The following is a 19,133-nucleotide window of genomic DNA, read 5'->3' as shown; positions in this document are numbered from 1 at the left end:
GGGGGAATGTACAAACTCCTTACAGGCAGCACCGGGCTAATGCACGTCCACTAGCACTGTAAAGTCTCCAGGCCGCTCTGAGCTCTGAACATACCATCGTCAGGAAACTATAATGTGTAATGTTCTGTGAATGTCAAATCAGGCCCTTCCGTTTGATTCCTGTCAGTGGTGTTTGTTCCAATTGGTAACTGAGAAGAGAGTTGATTGCATTAATTCATGCTGAGACACCTGTTATACTTGAAAATATTTGTTTTGTTATCAATTATGTTGTATTAAAGCCAATGATTTGATTAGCAAAAGGTGTCAGTATAAGACACTAGTCAGGCCGCACTTGGAGTATTGTCAACAGCTTTGGACCAAATATCTCAGAAAGGATGTGTTGTCGTTGGAGAGAGTCCAGAGGAGGCTCACGAGGATGATTCTGGGAATGAGGAGGTTAACATATGAGGAGCATTGTCAGCTTTGGACCTGTACTCACTGGAATTTAGAAAAATGTGTGGGGATCGCATTGAAACCTACAGAATGAATGAATGACAGAAAATGTTAGAACCCCACAAAACCCCTCCCCATCCGATATGCAAGCAGCAGATATAGCATCAACCTAATAACGGCCTTCTGTGCCTTCTCGTTCAGGGAGGTGACACTAGGAATCTGAAATAGAGACAGGAAACATCAGGTCTGGCAGCATCTATGGAAGGAGAGAGGCCAACACTTCAGACCAGAGACCTTTTGATCTTCAAACAAAAATGATAACTGATGCAGTCTGATTTTCTACGTGTTTCCAGAACTTTCTGTTTTAGTTGAGAATAATGAGCTGTGTCTTTGATTTAGTTTTTTTTTTAAGTTGAGAATACAGTATTGTAAATGTAATATTTGATCCATTAGCTGAAGGGAAGTGTGGTCTTTATTCTGGCTTATTATAACTTTGAATAAACAAGTTGCTGCCTAGTCTACTGAGTTTACCACAGTTTTCTGCTTCCACAGCTTATAGATGAAAACGAATTAACCTTCATTTGTCCCAGTCGGCAAAATTCAACATTGTGGTAGAACAACGTTTAGGCAGAAAAGTGGCTTAAGAATCCCTCTACAGTGAAAAATGGAGATGCATGGGAACTCACTCTTCCTGCTCTTGTGTAACAGTCCAGAGATCGAAGGTCGAATGGTCAAGGTACGAAAGTCAGCATGCCTGACAACTGCAAGTCCGGGCCAGTTTCAGATGTTGAGGGTTTGTGTGTGAGAGTGGGTGGATTGAGGGTGAGCAAAGAGCTTGTTTTGTTGTTTCTCTTGTGTTGTTCTTGTTGCTTGTCTGCTGCTGCTGAACATGGCGACCGTTCTACATCGGCACCGGAATGTGCGTTAACATTTGCAGACTGCTCCCTGCATGCCCTTGGGCTGTGTTGGTTTTTAAAGGAAATTTCACTGCCTGTTACATATGATAAACGAATGCATCAGAACCTGGATCTTACAGTTATGAAAGCTCTCTCTCTTGAGGAGCCGTTAGCAGTCAGAGCCAAGAGGAATTATGCTGAGTCTCTTTCAGTTCAAGGCAGCCTCTCACTCGACTGTATAAAATAACACTTCACTGGGTAAACCAAATTTAACCTGAACTTGGACTTCAATGAAACAAAGGCACGAGACCAGCTCTGAAATCACCCCTGACAGATGAATCAGTATGTTGTTAGTTTGGACTTCATACTTACCAGAGGACAGATGTCATGAGGTATCGTTGAGAAGGGCTGCTAATTTTGTATCCATTTTACTTTTCTTAGAAAACCACAAAACTGTCAGGGTTTCCAGTGAAAGCGATGAATGTAATGATGAGATTACAGAGGCCTGCAGTTCCAGCAGAAACACTCTTGGCCCCCCAACATTCTCCTGTTCAAGTCAGCTTCATGGAAGCTGACCTAAATGATTTATTCTCATTTCCAAAGCAACATAGATGTCAAGGCAGGAATAAAACACAATTTGTGTGAAAGAATTGCAATGATATTTTCAAATTATTGAAGGTCCATTTTAAGTTGATATCTTATTCACAATGCACCTACCTCCAAGAGGAACACACCCTTGTTGTGGTTTGAGGTTTCTGTGCCTCAATAATGCAGTCTGCCACATTGGCAGGAGTCAGGGATTTATGTTTTGGTTCTTGGTCGGCCACCCAAGCCAAACAGGACAAAAGGTAGAGGCCAGGCTAAGAGTGGTCCACCGATTCTCCAGGTTCAGGGGTTCAGCTCATTGCCAACAACCCTGACTTATAAAACAAAACTGTTCCAGAGACAGCAGTGAAGAATCCTTCTACATCTGAGTCCAACAGTATTCCTGAGTCGCCACCCAGGACCTGCGTGAACAACAGCAGAGAAAACCGAGAGGAAGCTCCTGACATGATGAAGGAAGCCCTGAACACCGCCAGAGGTGGAAAACCTTCATTGCTGCTCTAAACACCAGTGGTGTCATGGGCAGTAAGTAAGTCACAATTCACATAAAGTAACATGGCTGCCACCACAAACGATCTGCAGAGCTGAGCTATTTTACGAAGTTCTTCTTTACCCATACTTTCCTTATCTTCTATTTTCATGGACAGGAAGTAGAACACTAACAGGGCTGATTTGTAACTCACCCTAAGGCTTTTCTGCCTGTGCCCCTGGAGCCTTCCTGCCTGCATTGCTCATCAGGCAGAGAAGTTCCTCACTGCTACAGAGTGTCTGGGTTTGAACTCTGCAGGAGAGGGCTTGAGGTTGTGAACTGATTCAAGATTAGTGTATGGAGCGGACTGTAGACAGAGGAGTTGTGTGATCACTCGAGTTAAGTAAGATGTTCTCCCAAAGGGTTGTCTATTTCTGGGTCCTCAGGCAGCTGTGGAGACGAGTCTGGGATCCACATGTTCTGGTGTAGTGTAGACATGAGCAAGGGGTGGCTGTGGCTAGTGGTTGCGTCTTTTGGTCGTTCAGTCTCTCCTTGTGCAGTGGCCACTTCTTTTCTGCAGCGCAGCGAAGTTCGCTGTCATGTGGCGCAGCTCCCTCTTGAATAGATTTCCTCCAGGTGTCTCTAATGAGTGCAATGGCTTCCCAGATCTTAGATGTAATGATGAATTCCTTCAGGCTGATGGCAATGTAACCTTCGAAGTGTTTTCTTTACACGCCAAGGGCTTGTTGATCTTTCTGCAACTGGAAGTAAAGGATCTGATTGGGGGAGACATGAGTTAGACATTTGGATGACATCACCTATCCATCGGAGATGTTGTTGCTTTATCATGGTGGAGATGCTGTTCATGTTGGCCTTATCCATTACCCTGGTATTTGTGTCTGTCATTCCAGCTGATCCTCAAAACCTTTCATAAGGTTCTACGGTGGGATTGTTGCAGAGCTTTCCGGTCGCTGGCTGTTGCCGGTGTATGATTCAGCTGCATATGCTAATGTAGGAAGGATGACTGCTCAAAAGACCTGTAGGTCATGGTCTTCAAAGGCTCTTCCTTAATCTTGCATTGATCCAAAAGCACGACTTAGGCAGTGGTTGATCTTGGAGTTGATGTCTGCTTTTGAGACTCCGCCTACTGTCTAAGAGAGTGCCACACAGTTTGTGTGGCTGCAATTAATTCTTCCTTTACCCCAGTTTAAACTTCGAATTTTTAACTTTTATTTGTCGGATCTTAGAAGGGAATAGTTGTTACTATGTCACAATTTTTAGGAAGTGCAAAGCAGCTTCCAGAAAGCAGCAATGGAAAGGGGGAAAGATCAGAGGAAATGTCGGTTTGGGCTGAGCGTCTAGAACGTTCGCTGATGGTTCTCGACAAGAAAATAGATGACAACACGGTAAAACTTGATGCTGCCTCTTCTGAGATGAAGTAATTATGAGTGAGTTTTCAATTTTTGCAGGAAAATATTATTTCCCTGAATTCTAAACTTAAAGAGATGAAGCATCAAATAGAGGATATTTCAGCCCACTTGGAAAAATCTCAACGTCAGATTATCGATTTGGAAGCAAGATCTCATTGGAATAATATTCAAATTGTTGGACTGATGGAAGGATCTGAGAGTGGGAATCTATTGGACTATTTTGCTAACTTGTTTAAATCTCTATTTCTGGATATTTTACCTCAACCTCCTGATATCGAAAGAGCGCATAGAAATTTCACTTGGAAATCTTTGGATCCGAATAAACCAAGGTCAGTTTTGGTCTGCTTCCTTCACTTCAAAGTTAAAGACGAAATCATAAAATACGCAAGGAAACTCAGAGATCTTAAATTTAAGGGTTCCAAGATTCAGTTTTATGAAGATTATCCGCGGGAAGTTATGGACCTGCAGTCTAAATTCAACCATGAAGGTATCTTATTAGAAAGGATTATTCCCATCACTTCAATATCCAGCCCGATTAAAATGGTTTCCCAAAGATTCGACTCCATGTGTTTTTCTGGACCCCAAAGATGCATTGGACCATGTTAACTCTATTTTGGTTGTAGCCAAAGTTTGAATGGTTTTAGGTCTGCTGAATAATTGTTATTTCGGAACGAAAATAAGCTTTGAAGATTTCTGATTTGCTTAAGGTGTCCTTTGATCGATCGACCATTTAAAGAAGATGTGAAATTTTTGAGGTGAATGATGAATGATTGATAGCCTGCACTGGTATGCATGTATTTATGTGTTAAACAAAATAAAAAATTTTATGGTAACTGAACAGACAAATGTTATAAGTTGGAATGTATGTGGTTGTAATCATCCTATTAAGCAAAAGAAGACTTTTAAAATCATTAATCGATTCCAACCTGATATAATTTTTGCTCAAGAAATGCATATCAAAACGGGCGATCAAAATAGATTTTTTAAAATGTGGAAGGGCCTTCAATTTCACGCTACTTGTCAAAATTTATCAAGGGGGTATCTATTTTTTATTAAATCTGATATTTTATTCATTCAAGAAGACATTGTGTCAGATATTAATGGTAGAATTTTAATTGTTAAAGGAACAATTTGTCATCGAAAAATTGTTCTGGTTAACCTGTATGGACCTAATGTAGATGGTCCTTTTTTAAAAAATGTATTTGCTTGATTGCCGGATTTAAATGAATATATGTTGTTAATAGGTGGTGATTTCAACTGTTGTTTAAATCCTTTGATTGACAAGAGTTCATACAATCAGCAGGGGCTTCCGAGTTGTTCTGCATCATTTGTTAACTCTTTTTTAATTGATTTTGTCCTGGTTGAAATTTGGAGACATTTATATCCAAATGATAGAGATTATTCTTTTTTTCACATGTTCACAAAAAATTTTCGAGAATCGTTTATTTTATAGCTGATCCCTGATTTTTGTCCGAAGTCCAGAAATCGGAATATGATGCTATAGTTCTCTTGGATTATGCACTTTCAACTTTAGCTTTTGAATTAAATGATATCGTTATTGCAAATTTGCCTTGACATTTTCCAGAAATGTATTATAAAGTTCAGACTTTGTCAAATTTATTGCGACTCAGATAAAAGATTTTTTTCCTTTTTAATAATACGGGAGATGTGTCAAAATTGATTATATGGGATACATTTAAAGCATATTTGCATGGTCAGATAATCTCCTATTTAACTAAGCTTTAGAAACAGACAAAAACAGAGTTAGATAAGATTTCCAAACAAATTTCTTGGGTAATATTTACAAAATCTCTCCTAACATTGATTTATTCAAACAAAGAGTTGAACTCCAATCACAATATAATTTATTATTAACTTATCCTATTGAAAGAAATTTGCTTAAATTGACAAGTCAATTTTATGAGGTTGGAGATAAAAATAATAAGCTATTAGCATCTCAATTAGAAGCAGCTAGAGCTAAAAGACAAATTTTAAAAATTTGTAAGGGAGATGGTAGTTTAGCATGTAATTATGAAGATATTTCAAGACTTTCATATTGAACTTTATAAATTGCAGTTTCCAGTTGATTTTTCTAAAGTGAATGTGTTAGGGTCCGATCCGAAACTGCGTTCCGAGATTTGCTCCGTTCCGCGGGCTCCGGACTCCAGGTCCTGCAGTTGTCCCTCCCGTCACCCGTGTTCTAGTTAGGACCCTCCTGGCTCAGGGAGACACACCTGTGGCTCATTGAGCGGCAGGTGTTTATAAGGGCCTTGTGACTGGGACCAGACGGGTGGTCGTTTTGTTTTCCCGCCGGCTCCGAACTCATGTCTGCATTCTGTGGTCCCGCCCGGGCTTAGATCTTCTCTTCATCGTGCTTCTTTGCCCCGTGCCAGGACGACCAGGTTGGTCCGCTCCCCCACCTTTCTTCCCATGCGCTGGTCCCGCTTCTCCGCTCGTTTGTTTTGTTCGCGCGGTCGCGCTGTCTGCCGGCCGTTTTCCTATTTTCCCGTTATCATGACTGTGGTGTTGGTTAACTGGGACCTCTGCCCGTTTCTACCCCTTGCCCCTGTCGGGCACGTCTGGCCGACCTGCCTCGGCCCGGCAGTGGTTCTACCTGTTCTTATCCCTTGTCTCCGTCGGGCGGCTCCGACCGATGGGTCGTGGCCCGGCGGAGGTTCTGTCTCTTCCTCTTCTGCCCGAACTCTGGGATAGTGCTCGCTAGGTACCGCGTCGTGTCCAGGCCTCTGGTGTTTCCGCTTGGGAGGCGTCCCTACCCGGGATACATGCGGCCCGCCCAGGGAGGGCTCTCCGCTAGCCTATCGCCTCCTAGACCTACCTGCCTGAACTTTATCTGCCTGAACCCCAGCTACCCTTAAGTGCCATGGTATTCCCGTCCTGTCCTCCCCCTTTTACTTCAGTGCCTGCGTACTGCGTTTGGATCCATCCGGCCCCTCATGACAGAATGCTTTTTTTTTACAAAAGATTGATTTTCATCGACTTTCTGTTGCAGATCAGCAAACTCTTGATGCTCCTATTACTGAAGATGAAATTCAGAAAGCCATTTTTTACTGCAATCTGGTAAAGCCTCTGGACTGGATGGTTATTCTGTAGGATTTTATTAAAAATTTGAAAAATTGCTTTCTTGTATGTTGGAAATGCTTAAAGATTCTTTTTTGATAAGAGAGTTGCCTTCCACATTTTATGAAGCTTCTATTTTATCTTTCCTAAGAAAGATAAAGACCCTACTGAACTTCTTCATATAGACCTATTTAATTAAATGTGGATGCTAAAATTCTTTCAAATATAATGGCTAATCGGCTGGAGAATTTTTAGCTACAGTTATCTCAAGACCAAGCAGGTTTTGGAAAGGGCTGTTATTCCTTCTCTAATGTTCTGAGACTGTTAAATGTTATATATTCATCCTTTTCAAAGACTCCCTAATGTGTTATTTCTCAATGCTGAAAAGGCATTTGACAGAGTTGAATGGAAGTACTTAATGTTTTAGAGAAATTTGGCTTTGGTATTAATTTTGAGTGGATAAGAATGATATATTGCTACTGTTATTATTAATAGTTGCAGATCTCCTTTTCTTGGCTTTTGTGGGTTATGAGACAAGGATTTGAGCAAGTGGAAAAACTGTCAGTTTGACTACAGTTTACTTAAATAAATTTCTGTCTAAATGAATGCAGTTGCATTTTCTACCTTTTCAGTTTGCTGAGGCTGTTTTAGAGTCGTGGGGATTTTGGGGCACCGTAAAAATGCACCCATTTGCTCTGCAGCCACTTCTTTAACTCCCCAGGATAAAGACTGTCAGCCCGTGGGACTAGTCGGGTTTTACACTCACTCTCTCTGGAATTCAATCCTTCGTGATGGTAATCACTTTAAGGTCCACATGGTCCTTTTCAGTCTCCCTGAGGTGAAAGCCAGGAATAGCACAGGCTTGATTCTTCTAAAAAGAGCTGGCAAAAATGTTACTGCAATGAACCAATGCCTTGTTCAAGCTGGTAGATCTATTCTGACCCCTTCTTCCTATCCTCTGTTCTCCCCATTTGTCCCCTTTCCCTCAAGTGCAACAAACCTCACTGCCCCTGTCAGTCCATCACCCCCATGATCTATCTATATTCTCTTCACCATCCTTGTTCCATCCACAGTTGGCCCATACACTTGCTCCCTCTCCCCTATCTAGTCCACCATCTGCCATTCACCTCCCTACTAATGGATCCCATTCTCACCAGATACCAACACTGGTGACCCTTTGTTTCTGCTCATCTACCTGCTGCAGAAGTCTCCAGACCTCACACTCTCCTCCTCCCACCTTGCTCCATCTGCCTCTCATTTTCCCTCTATTTTTTCCTGCCTCCATCTTATTCACCTTGCATTGTCTCCTAACTCCACTCCAAACCTTTTCCTGGTGCCGCTGCCAGTCTAATTCATCTGCCATTGTCTCTTGGCTCCACCCCAGCCACTTTCCTCCTTGACTTGGCACAGCAGTCTACAGGGCTGAGGAGAGGTGTACAACAATAATCATCTTGGACTCCTGCTTCATCGTTCCCTCTGAGAGACCATCTCACTTCTCCCACTTTCAGTCCTGATGAAGGGCTTCAACTCAAAACACCACCATTTTCTTCTCTCCCACAGACACAGCTGGGCCGACCTGTAGATTTCCACCAGTTGTTTGTTTGATTCGGGCTGTTATTTTAATTTCTTCTTTGGTTTATTCTTGTTCTAAATACTCCCTCTTTATCTTATCATGGTAAACATCCCTGCTTCTTGAGCTGCTGTCAGTCCTCGGGCTTATCGATTTCTTGGGACATCTGTGCTTTTTGATAAGCTTCTCTGAGGAACTTGCAAAAGTTGAAATATTTAATGCAGAAGCTGGTTACTCTATTGCATATTGAATTTGGCTTTAAAATAGTTGCCATATAAAAATGTGAATCTTTACTGTCATGGAGTACTGTATATTAAGGTCTTGTCCACAGATGAATGTGTTTTAAAGGCTAATCGATTGTCCTTGTGTGGGTGAAAATAAAACATGGGAGGCATTGGTGACCTTGAAGGATGAGTTATTGTACATTTAGTGGAAAAATAGAAAGGCAGCATATGTACAATGTAGGAATCTAAAATCCGACAAAGCCCTTGAGAATATAAAGGAAGCAGGAAAGAAATTCAAACAAACTTGGTGGATTTCAAAGAGCTAAGAAATGTCCTTGCCAGGTGGAATGAAGGAGAATCAGAAGGCATTTTATAGGTGCATTGTGTGCAAGATAATTGGCATCAAATGGGTAGATCCAATCATGGACAATGGAGGGCACTTGACTCCAATCATTTTGCTCCCAATACACCTGTAAAATTCCTTGATGTTCTCCTGTTGCTGCCATTGTTTATGGTATTGAGTATAAAGATTGGGAAATCATGTGGCAGCTGTATTAACCTTTGCTTTGGTCACAGTTGGAATATTGTGTAAAGTTCTGGTTTCCACCATGTAGGAAAGATGTGGAGCATTGTAAAGGGCACAGAACAGGATCACCAGCATGATGCCTGGATTGGAGTGTATTATCTGTAAGGAGAGAATGGACCAACAAGTGTAGCAGTTGGCATGACACTATTACAGCTTCAGGTGTTAGACTTTGGAGTTCAATTTCAGCACCATCTGTTCTCCCTGTGACTGCCTTAGTTTCCTCCAGATGCTCCAGATTCCCAACACAGTCCAACGATGTACCAGATAGTAGGTTATTTGGTCATTTAACACTATCCTGGGATTAGGCTCATGTTTAACAAAGAGGGCTGCTGGGTGGTGTGACTCATTGATCTGGATGGGCCTGTTTCATGCTGTATCTCTGAAAGTGTATAAAGTCAATAAATAAAGTGGCACTGTTTTCACTGGTATATCACAGAAGAGATGGGTGTGTAGTCAGAGACTTTACCCCAGGTGAAAAATATCGGCGCTGACAACGTGGGTCAAGAGACCTGTGTCTGTGTTCTGCTGGTCTATCTTTGAGGAATGCTTACTTTTGAGGTGCATATGAATTACTTTGCTGCAGTTTAACCAATGTTTGTAGGGTTAATCGAGGATTAAGGATGGACAAAGTTGCTGGTATTTTCAATCAAAATTCAGTGAAGTAACAAAGAATTCAACTTTTGACTCCCTGCCTGGATTAGAGCGTTAACGCGAGTGTGAGCTGCAGATTCGCAGGTGGTTGTAAAACAGTCAGCTGTGTATTTTCTCTTGAAGGAACTTCCTAGACCGTTGGAGCTTCGCAAACTCACTGAGACGCTATTACGTGACAAACGGATTTCTCTTCGGGAGCTTTCTGACGTTTGTTGAAGTCTGACTGAAGGTCTTTGCAAAACAATATATCCCGACGGCGATTTCAGAAGCTATGAACTTCAGGCCGATTTCACTGAGCGAATCAATTTTCGTTTTCATTTTACTCTTTATCGTAACAGGTAGGTAAAACGTTTTTAAATATTCAATATACATTCCGCAGACTCGCACAATTAGATGGTAACTGTACTTAGGAACTGTATTTTTGCGTTGTGCGCTTTATTCTGCGGACCGTTACTCGTTTCTCGTTTTTATTCGTCGTCTCTGGCTTGGCAGAACAAAAGAGAAATTTTACATTGGCTTGTACTTCAACTGCGGAACGGCTGGAGAGAGAGAAATGGGCACCGAGTAAATATTTGCACAATTCACGGACCGGCTTTCAAACAATGTCACATTTAGTGAATCTTACACGTCATTTTGCCCGTGATATCAGAAACGTGACATTTTGTTTCGAGGTTGCTGCTCTCCTTCCATGTTCGGTATTGAGGACCGGACACGGGCTGATATGTTACAGACCAAGTGCCTCTTGATGATCCATTCCGACTCCCTGTCCGAGCGTAAGCCGCCAAGATTCAAATGATCCCAGAGGATCGGCAGTTTCTGAGATACTCAACCCATCCCAAATGGCACCGGCAATATTTCCATTGTCACTCACTTAGACCACATCTCTTTCCCATTCTGTTGGTTGGTCTGAACAACCACTGAACTTCTTGCAACTCACGCAAAATGCTGGAGGAACTCAACAGGCCAGGACGCATCTATATAAGCTAGTAAGCGTCAATGTTTCAGGCTGAGACCCTTCATCAGGTCTGGGGAGGAAGGGGAGAAGTCAGAAGTACAAGGTGGCAGCTGATAGGTGAAACCGGGAGAGGGGGAAAGGGTGAAGTAAGGAGTTGGGAATTTGGCTGGGGAAGAGATAAAGGGCTGGAGAAGGGGGAATAGAACATAGAAATCTGCAGCACATTATGAGCCCTTCATTCTGCCTATCATGTAACTTCCTCTAGAAACTGCCTAGTTTCCCTACCGCATAGCCCTCTATTTTTCTCAGCTCCATGTACCTATCGAAGAGTCTCTTTTAAAAACCCTACTGTATCCATCTCCACCACCATTGCAGCAGTGCATTCCACGCACCCACCACTCTCTGTGAGCAAAACTTACCCCTGGCATCCCCTTTGTACCTAATCCCAAGCACTTTGAAACTATGCTCCCTTGTGTTAGAAATTTCAACCCTGGGAAAAAGCCTCTGGCTATCCACATAATCAATGCCCCTCTTCATCTTGTACAACTCTATCAGGTTATCTCTCATCCTGTGTCTCTCCAAGGAGAGAAAGGCAAGGTCACTCAATCTATTCTCATAATGCTTGCTCTGCAATCAGGCAGCATCCTTGTAAATCTCCTCTGGACTCTCTCTATAGTATCCACATCCTTCCTGTTTTGATCTGACTGGAACCAAACACCGTACTCTGAGTGGGGTCTGACCAAGGTCTTGTATAGCTGTAACATTACCTCACAGCTCCTGAACTCAGTCCCGTGGTTGATGTATACCAACAGACCATATGCCTTAACGATGCTGACAACCTGTGCAGCAGCTTTGAGTATCCCATGCACATGATCCCAAGATCTCTGATCCTCTACACTGCCAAGAGTCTTACCATTAAGACTATATTCTGTTGTCAAATTTGACCTACCAAAACGAACCAATTCACAGTAATCTGGTTTGAACTTCATTTGCCACTTCTCAGCCCAGTTCTGCATCCTATCGATGAACAACTGTAAGCTCTGACAACCCTCCAGACTATCCACAGCACCCCCAACTTTTGTGTCATCAGGAAACCTGCTAACCCACCCTTCTACTTCATCTGGGTCATTTATTAAAAAAAGGATCCTAGAAAATATCTCTGCAGAATACAACTGGTCTTTGACTTCCATGCAGAATACGAACTATCTGCAACCACTCTTTGTCACATCCCTGGTCTTTTATTCAATACTTCTAGAAATGAATGACAACATTGCATTCGCCTGCTTCACAACCGACTCAACCTGGAGGTTAACCTTTAGGGTATCTGGCACAAAGACTCCCAAGTCTCTTTGCATTTCTGCATTTTGAATTCTCTCCCTATCTAAATAATAGTCTGCCTGTTTATTTCTTCCACCACAGTGCATGACCATACACTTTCCAACATTGTATTTCATTTGTCTCCTCTTTGCCCATTCCCCAAACCTATCTAAATCTCTCTTCAGGCTCTGTTTCCTTAACACTACCTGCTGCTCCACCTATCTTTGTATCATCAGCAAATATAGCCACTGATCCATCAATACCATAGTCCAAATCGTTGACATACATCGTAAAAAGTAATGGTCCCAGCACAGACCCCCATGGAACTCCATTGGTAACCGGCAGCCAGCCAGAATAGGATTTCTTTATTCCCACTGCCTATTTTATGCTGACCAGCCAATGCTCCACCCATTCTAGAAACTTCCTTGCAATACCATGGGCTCTTATCTTTCTAAGCAGCCTTATGTACATCACCTTGTCAAAGGCCTTCTGAAATCAAAGTACACCACGTCTACTGCATCTCATTTGTCTACCCTGCTTGTAATTTCCTCAAAGAATTGCAGTAGGTTTGTCAGGCAGGATTTTCCTTTCTGGAAACCACACTGGCTTTAGCCTATCTTGTCATGTGCCTCCAGGTACTCAGTAACCTGTCATGGTCCGGTCTGTGAAGTCCGCATTCCGGCTCACAGTCCAATCCGTGGACTCCAGGCACTGGGTCTTCGTGCTGTCCCTTGTCTTATTTGGGGCTTAATCATCAGTACCCGATTCTCGTCTTGGGGCTGGCAATATAAGTGGCCCTGGGTTTGAGTGTAGGGGCTGGTTTGTCCTGTCAGTATCCTGTCCTTGTCTCTGTGGGGTTTGTCTCGTCAGTATCATGTTCTTGCCTCTGTGTGGGTTCATCTGGTTGGTATCCTGTCCTCGCCACTGTGGGGTAAGTCAGGCTGTCCTTGCTGCTACCCTATGGTGGGATCTGTCCCTCCCAGTCCTTGCCTCTGTTGGGTAAGTCAGGCCATCATTGCGGTTACCCTGAGGCTGGACTGTTCCCTTCCTTCCCTCTGAAAGCGCTGCTTGCAACCTCTGCCTGGAGCCTCGCCCAGTTGGGAACTGCCTCTCAGTGTCTACACCTTCGCTAGGTAGGTCTAGCCATTTTGCTGCTACTTAGCATTGGGAACTGTCTCGTCGTGTTCAGCGTTCTGTGTAATGAGTTCCGGCTCTACATCCTGTATCCAAGGAAGGGTCCCAGTTCTGTGTTCTGTGTAATGATTCCCGGCCCTGCGTCCTGTACCCAAGGAGAGGTCCTGGCTCAATGTTCCATGTTCCTGTCTCTCCCTCAGCTCTGCGTTCCTGTTCTCCCTCGACCCAGGCTCTGCATTCTCGTCTTGCCGATGTGCCTCACCCAGCCCAGGAGTACCATGCCCAGCCTGGTGCTGGGATTCCCTCGTCCTGTACTGGGGTTCCCTTGTCCTGCCCATGAGTCTCATATCCAGTCCTGTTGCCTCTCCTCGTCCTGTAGCCACGTCTTGTCCTTGCCTGGTTCTGGAGTCCGAGCCCGAGTCAGACCCAGGTTCTGGGTCCTTGTTCAGTCTCTGACTTGGAGTCCAAGCCTGGCCTCCTAGTTCCTAGTTCCATGTCCTGGTTCCACTATCCTTGTCAAGTCCTAGCCCAGGCCCAGGATCCTTATCTCGTTTGGGGTGTTTGTCATGTCCAGCATCCTTTCTTCCTCCCTTCCCTTGTTTCCTTCTCATGCCTCGTCCTGTTCCTGGTAGTTCAGTGTCTGTGTCTTGTTTTCAGGTCCGCTCCCAAAGCCTCCCATATGACATAATCTTATCCTTAACAATTGATTCCAATAACTTCCGAACCACTGATGTCAGGCTAACAGGTCTATAGTTTCCTTTCTGCTGCCTCCCACCCTTCTTAAATAGCGGAGTAACATTTGCAATTTTCCAGTCATCTGGTACAATGCCAGAATCTATTGATTCTGGAAAGATCATCATTAACACCTCTGCAATCTCTCCAGCTACTTTCTTCAGAACCCAAGAGTGCATTCCATCAGGTCCAGGAGATATATCCACCCTCAACCCATTAAGCTTCCTGAGCATCTTCTCAGTCGCAATTTTCACTACACAAACTTCACGTCCCTGACACTCTTGAATGTCTGTCATACTGCAGACATCTTCCACTGTAAAGACTGATGCAAAATACACATTCCGTTCCTCTGCCATCTCTCATTACAATATCTCTAGTATGTTGTATTGGTCCTATATCTATCCTCGACTCTTTCTTACCCTTTATACTTAAAAAAGCTTTTAGTATCTTCTTTGATATTGGTCGCCAGCTTCCTCTCATAATTCATCTTTTCCTTCTGAATGACCACCTTAGTTTTTTTCTGCAAGTTTTAAAAAGCTCCCCAATCCTCTATCTTCCCAGTAGCTCTAGCTTCCTTGTATGCCTCTCTTTTGCTTTTACTTTGGCTCTGACTTCACTTGTCAGCCACAGTAGTACCCTTCTTTCCTTTAAAAATTTCTTCTTATTTGGAATATATCTGCCCTAATTTTTCACAGAAACTCCAGCCATTGCTGTTCTGCTGTCCTTCCTACAATTGATCCTTTCCAGTCAACTTCGACCAATTCCCCTCTCATGCCATTGTAATTTCCTTCATTCCACTGAAATACCAACACATTAGATTTTATTTTTTCCTCTATCAAATTTCAATGTGAACTGGATCATATTGTGATCACTGTTCCCTAAGGGCTCCTTAACCTTAAGCTCTCATCACCTCTGGATCATTGCACAACACCCAATCCAGCACAGCCGATCCCCTAGTGGGCTCAACAACAAGCTGTTCTAAAAAGCCATCCCTTAGACATTCTACAAATTCTCTCGAGTTCCAGTACTGGCCTGGTTTTCCCAATCCACTTTCAAATTAAAAATCCCCAACAATGATCATGACATTGCCTTTCTGACATGCATTTTCGATCTCCTGCTGTAATTTGTAATTCACATCCGAGCTGCTGTTTGGAGGCCTGTATACAACTGCCATTAGGGTCCTGTTACCCTCGCAATTTCTTAACCCAACACATAGAGACTCTACACCTTCCAATCTTACGTCATCTCTTTCCAATGATTTAATATTATTTCTTATACACAGAGCCACACCACCCCCTCTGCCTACTAACCTGTCTTTCTGATTCACTGTATATCCTTGGATGTTGATTGAAGCGTCGAGGAAGATTGAAACATCAAGGGAAATCTGGAGGAGATTGGACGGTTCTCATAGGGGCTGCTGGTTCATGTCACATGTGTTCCAGACATGTTCCCCAAGAAGTGAGGCTGATCACCACTTCCACCTACTAATTCCACAGTACTTCATTATTTCTTGTAAATCTCCTTTGTATAGTCTAACATCGCTTTATGGGCATATAATCAATCTGTGTATACCAGCCATATTATACAGTTGTATTTATTGTGTTTTTAATTATTATTGTGAAGTTTTATCTTTCATGTTTTCTTTTTCACCTACATTGGATCCAGACTAACAATTACGTTTTTCCCCTTTACACTTGTGTACAGGAAATGATATTAAACATTATTAAATCTAGAGTGTTGAACAAGTGTTCCGTGTTCTCTAAATAACTCTGTGTCAGTGATGTCTCAAATTTTAACTCTCCCCTCTTGCATACATTCAGTGACTTGACCTCTCTCTGCATCTGTCTGAAGATTTTTCTCTGCAGCTTAATCCATTCATCCTGAAGGTGCAATTTGGCATGTCTCTGCAAATCAGATCTTGGGGAGGAGTCAAATCAGATCATAAGAAAAGAAAATGACTGAAAATATTCCTTTTGTTTCAACACACAAGGGCCAAGATTATGCTGATAAACATTTATATTATGTGTAAATAGACAGGAAACTAACTGCATAGAATAGTTGCCCTCCACCACAGCTTGACTGCTCACACATGACTGCACGACCAAACATCCCAGCAATCACATTGTCAAGTTCACTGACGACACAACAGTGGTGGGATTCATCACCAACAACTATGAGATGACGTACAGAAAAGAGGTCAAAGAGTTCAAGGACTGGTGTCAGGAAAATAAACTGGTCCTTAATGTCAACAAGACAAAGAAGATGGTTATGGACTTCAGGAGAACTCGCACCCTTTATTACATCAGCGGCACAGCGATGGAAACCGTGATCAGCTTCAAACTCCTGGGAGTGTTTCAAGATATTCCATGAAAATCCTTGTCTCTGTGTCAAGACTCCATATCAGATCTCTGGGTCAAGATTCCTCCTGTTTGCTGTTCTACGTTCACACCTGCGCAAGCACCCCAATTCAATCCCCGTGCCTGTGTCCTGCACTTGGGTTCTCCCCAGTCGCTCCGTGTAACAGAAGCAGTATTCAGGACAAGCAGTTGAGACAAACTGAGGGCTCCTCAAACAAGGAGGCTCAATGGTTCACTCCTCGACAAGCAGTCCTGGTGATGGAATACAGTGGCGATCAAAAGTGGGTATTTGGAAAGTATAGAATTGGACCATTTCTACACAATGAAGAGAACATCTGATGCCATCTGGCAAGGAGCCATCCATCGGTTGAGGAGACCTGCTCCATTGTTACAGAAGAGAGGTGTCCAGAGCTGTCAGAACAACTTCTTACAGTCCCAGAGTCAAGTCTTACAACCACCACAGAAGAGACAGCACCTTATATTCCCTCTGGGTAGCCTGCAACCTGATGGCATGAACACTGATTTCTCAGGAAATTACAACACCCTCCTTCACCATTCTTCTTGCCTGTTTCTCTCTTTTGCCTCATCTCTGTGCCTGCCCACCAGCTCCCTCTAGTGCCCTTCCCTTTCTTCCATGGCCTTCATTCCTCTCAATCAAATTCCCCCTTCCTCAGCCCTTTATTTCGTTCACTACTCAGTTCCTGACTTCACCCCTCCCCACCTTCCGGTTTCACCTATCACCTACCACCTTATACTTCTTCCTCCCCTCCCTCCATCTTTTTACACTGACTTCTCATTTTTTTCCAGTCCAGATGAAGGGTCTCAGCCTGAAATATTGACTGGTCACTCTTTTCCATAAATGCTGCCCGGTCTGCTGAATTCCTCCAGCATTTTTGTGTGTGTGCTCCCCAGAAACTGAAAGAGTTTCACCACCACAAGGTTCACATGCCAAGGAGAGTGAACCTACTCCCCACACCATCAGGAAAAATTTTATTCCACAACAGTAAGAAATCTTTCAAAATTAAAAATTTCCTCTGTTGTGGATATCTATATGGTAGTTGTATTATAAAGTATACTGTATATATTTATAAGATAACTAGAGAGCAATACATTATATATTTGAATTGAGATGCATTTTAGATTGAGTTGGAGTTTTTAGCTAAGCAGGGACGGGTGTAGTGGATTGAATATTTCAGTAATATTTGTTTGAGCATTCATTGTTTACATAATTCATTCTGGTTGTATGTAAGACGTTTGTGAATGACACACGTCATTATGTCACTGGAACATGTGAGTGCCCCATGAAAGAAAAATGAAATGGAAAAGTCGGGACTCAGTCTGGTGAATCTGCTCTTCACTGCCTTCACTGTACATCCACCATCAGGTACAGAGATCAAAACTGCACCCACGACCACACTAAATGTTTTCCATTTCCCTGTGTGTCTCTAGCAGATAAACTGAATGGATTTGAGGTTTTGGTCAATACAAGCCGTCAAGTGGTGGAATTCAGGGAGTCCCTGGAGGTGACCTGCAGTACAACATGTAACAACGCAACGATAATTGTGGAATATAGACCAGGGTTAAATCCCCACAGCACTCGTGGTGATACGTGGATTACAGACCGATTTCCAAGTGTCCAGATTTGGGATCTGTCAGTGGCCTGTACTGTAATTTGTCGATCTGCAACACCTACAGTGAAGGAGGACAAACGGGTGGTCCCAGTGTACAGTAAGTGACATCTCTTGTTCTGAACACATCCCATAGCAGAGTACAACAGGATGAAAGGAAGTAAAATGGAACTATGTATCATTTGAAAATGTTACACAGAAAGATGCTGTCGTGTATCGGGGAGGTAGAGAACGGCCTGCTGGGAAATGGATTTACCCTTCACTCCCCCACAACGAGTTCACAGTCCGAAAGGGGTTTAGATATTGACATTGGACTGTGATAATTCTACAGAAATGGAGAAAGGAAGTTCAGAGAGTCTCAAATCAGGGAAGGTTATGTTGCTATTTCACAGTCCAGAGTGTTGGGCCAGTGAAGGAACTGGACTTGCTTCACCTGAAGTATGGAAAGTAGCAGATGATTAACCTCGTTTATGGCAGTTCATTGGGTAGTCCATTTCCCCAAGATGTTTATGGGTGGCACGGTAGCGTAGAGGTTAGCACAATGTGTTACATGTAGATGTGACCCAGGTTCCATTCCTGTCACTGCCTGCAAGCAGATTGTACGTTCTCCCTGTGACCATGGGGATTGCGTCCATGTGCTCTGGTTTACTCCAACAGCACAAAGACGTACTGGTTGGTAGGAAAATTGTCCTCTGATTATGGTAAATCAGGGGACTGCTGGGCAGCCTGGCTCAAAGGGCCAGAAAGGCCTATACTGTGCTGGATCTGAATAAGGAAGTGAGTAAGCAAATAGTTAAATAAATATATAAATAGATAGATTGATTACATACTTGATCATTATAAGCTCGCCTGACACTTCTGTCTACTGAGGCAGCATTCTCAGAGGTAAGAGTGATCAGAAGAGAAGAGTACTTCTGTTATAAAGTGTTTACCTGGGACTGTCAATGACCTGTACTATTGATTTTGTGATTGGTTTTATTGATCAATCTGGATCTCCAGCTTGGATATATGTGGTAACTATCGTTGCATGTTTATTTATTATTGGTCTGATCTACTATTTTTGGAAGAAAA

General features: G+C 43.0%; 1 protein-coding gene across 1 annotated transcript in view; it reads left to right on the top strand.

Moving 5' to 3' along the window:
• Positions 1-10,181: 10,181 nt before the first annotated feature.
• LOC132406506 (hemicentin-1-like) overlaps positions 10,182-19,133 on the top strand; it is a 33,620-nt gene continuing 24,668 nt past the window's right edge. Inside the window, exons 1-2 of the mRNA XM_059992273.1 lie at positions 10,182-10,277; positions 17,884-18,162. Coding sequence (XP_059848256.1) covers positions 10,211-10,277; positions 17,884-18,162 — 346 coding nt within the window. The 5' untranslated portion in view covers positions 10,182-10,210. The remainder of the gene's footprint in view (positions 10,278-17,883; positions 18,163-19,133) is intronic.

Source organism: Hypanus sabinus, chromosome 16 (assembly GCF_030144855.1).
Source record: "Hypanus sabinus isolate sHypSab1 chromosome 16, sHypSab1.hap1, whole genome shotgun sequence".
Lineage (NCBI taxonomy): Eukaryota > Metazoa > Chordata > Chondrichthyes > Myliobatiformes > Dasyatidae > Hypanus > Hypanus sabinus.
This window is presented reverse-complemented; position numbering and strand designations above follow the sequence as displayed.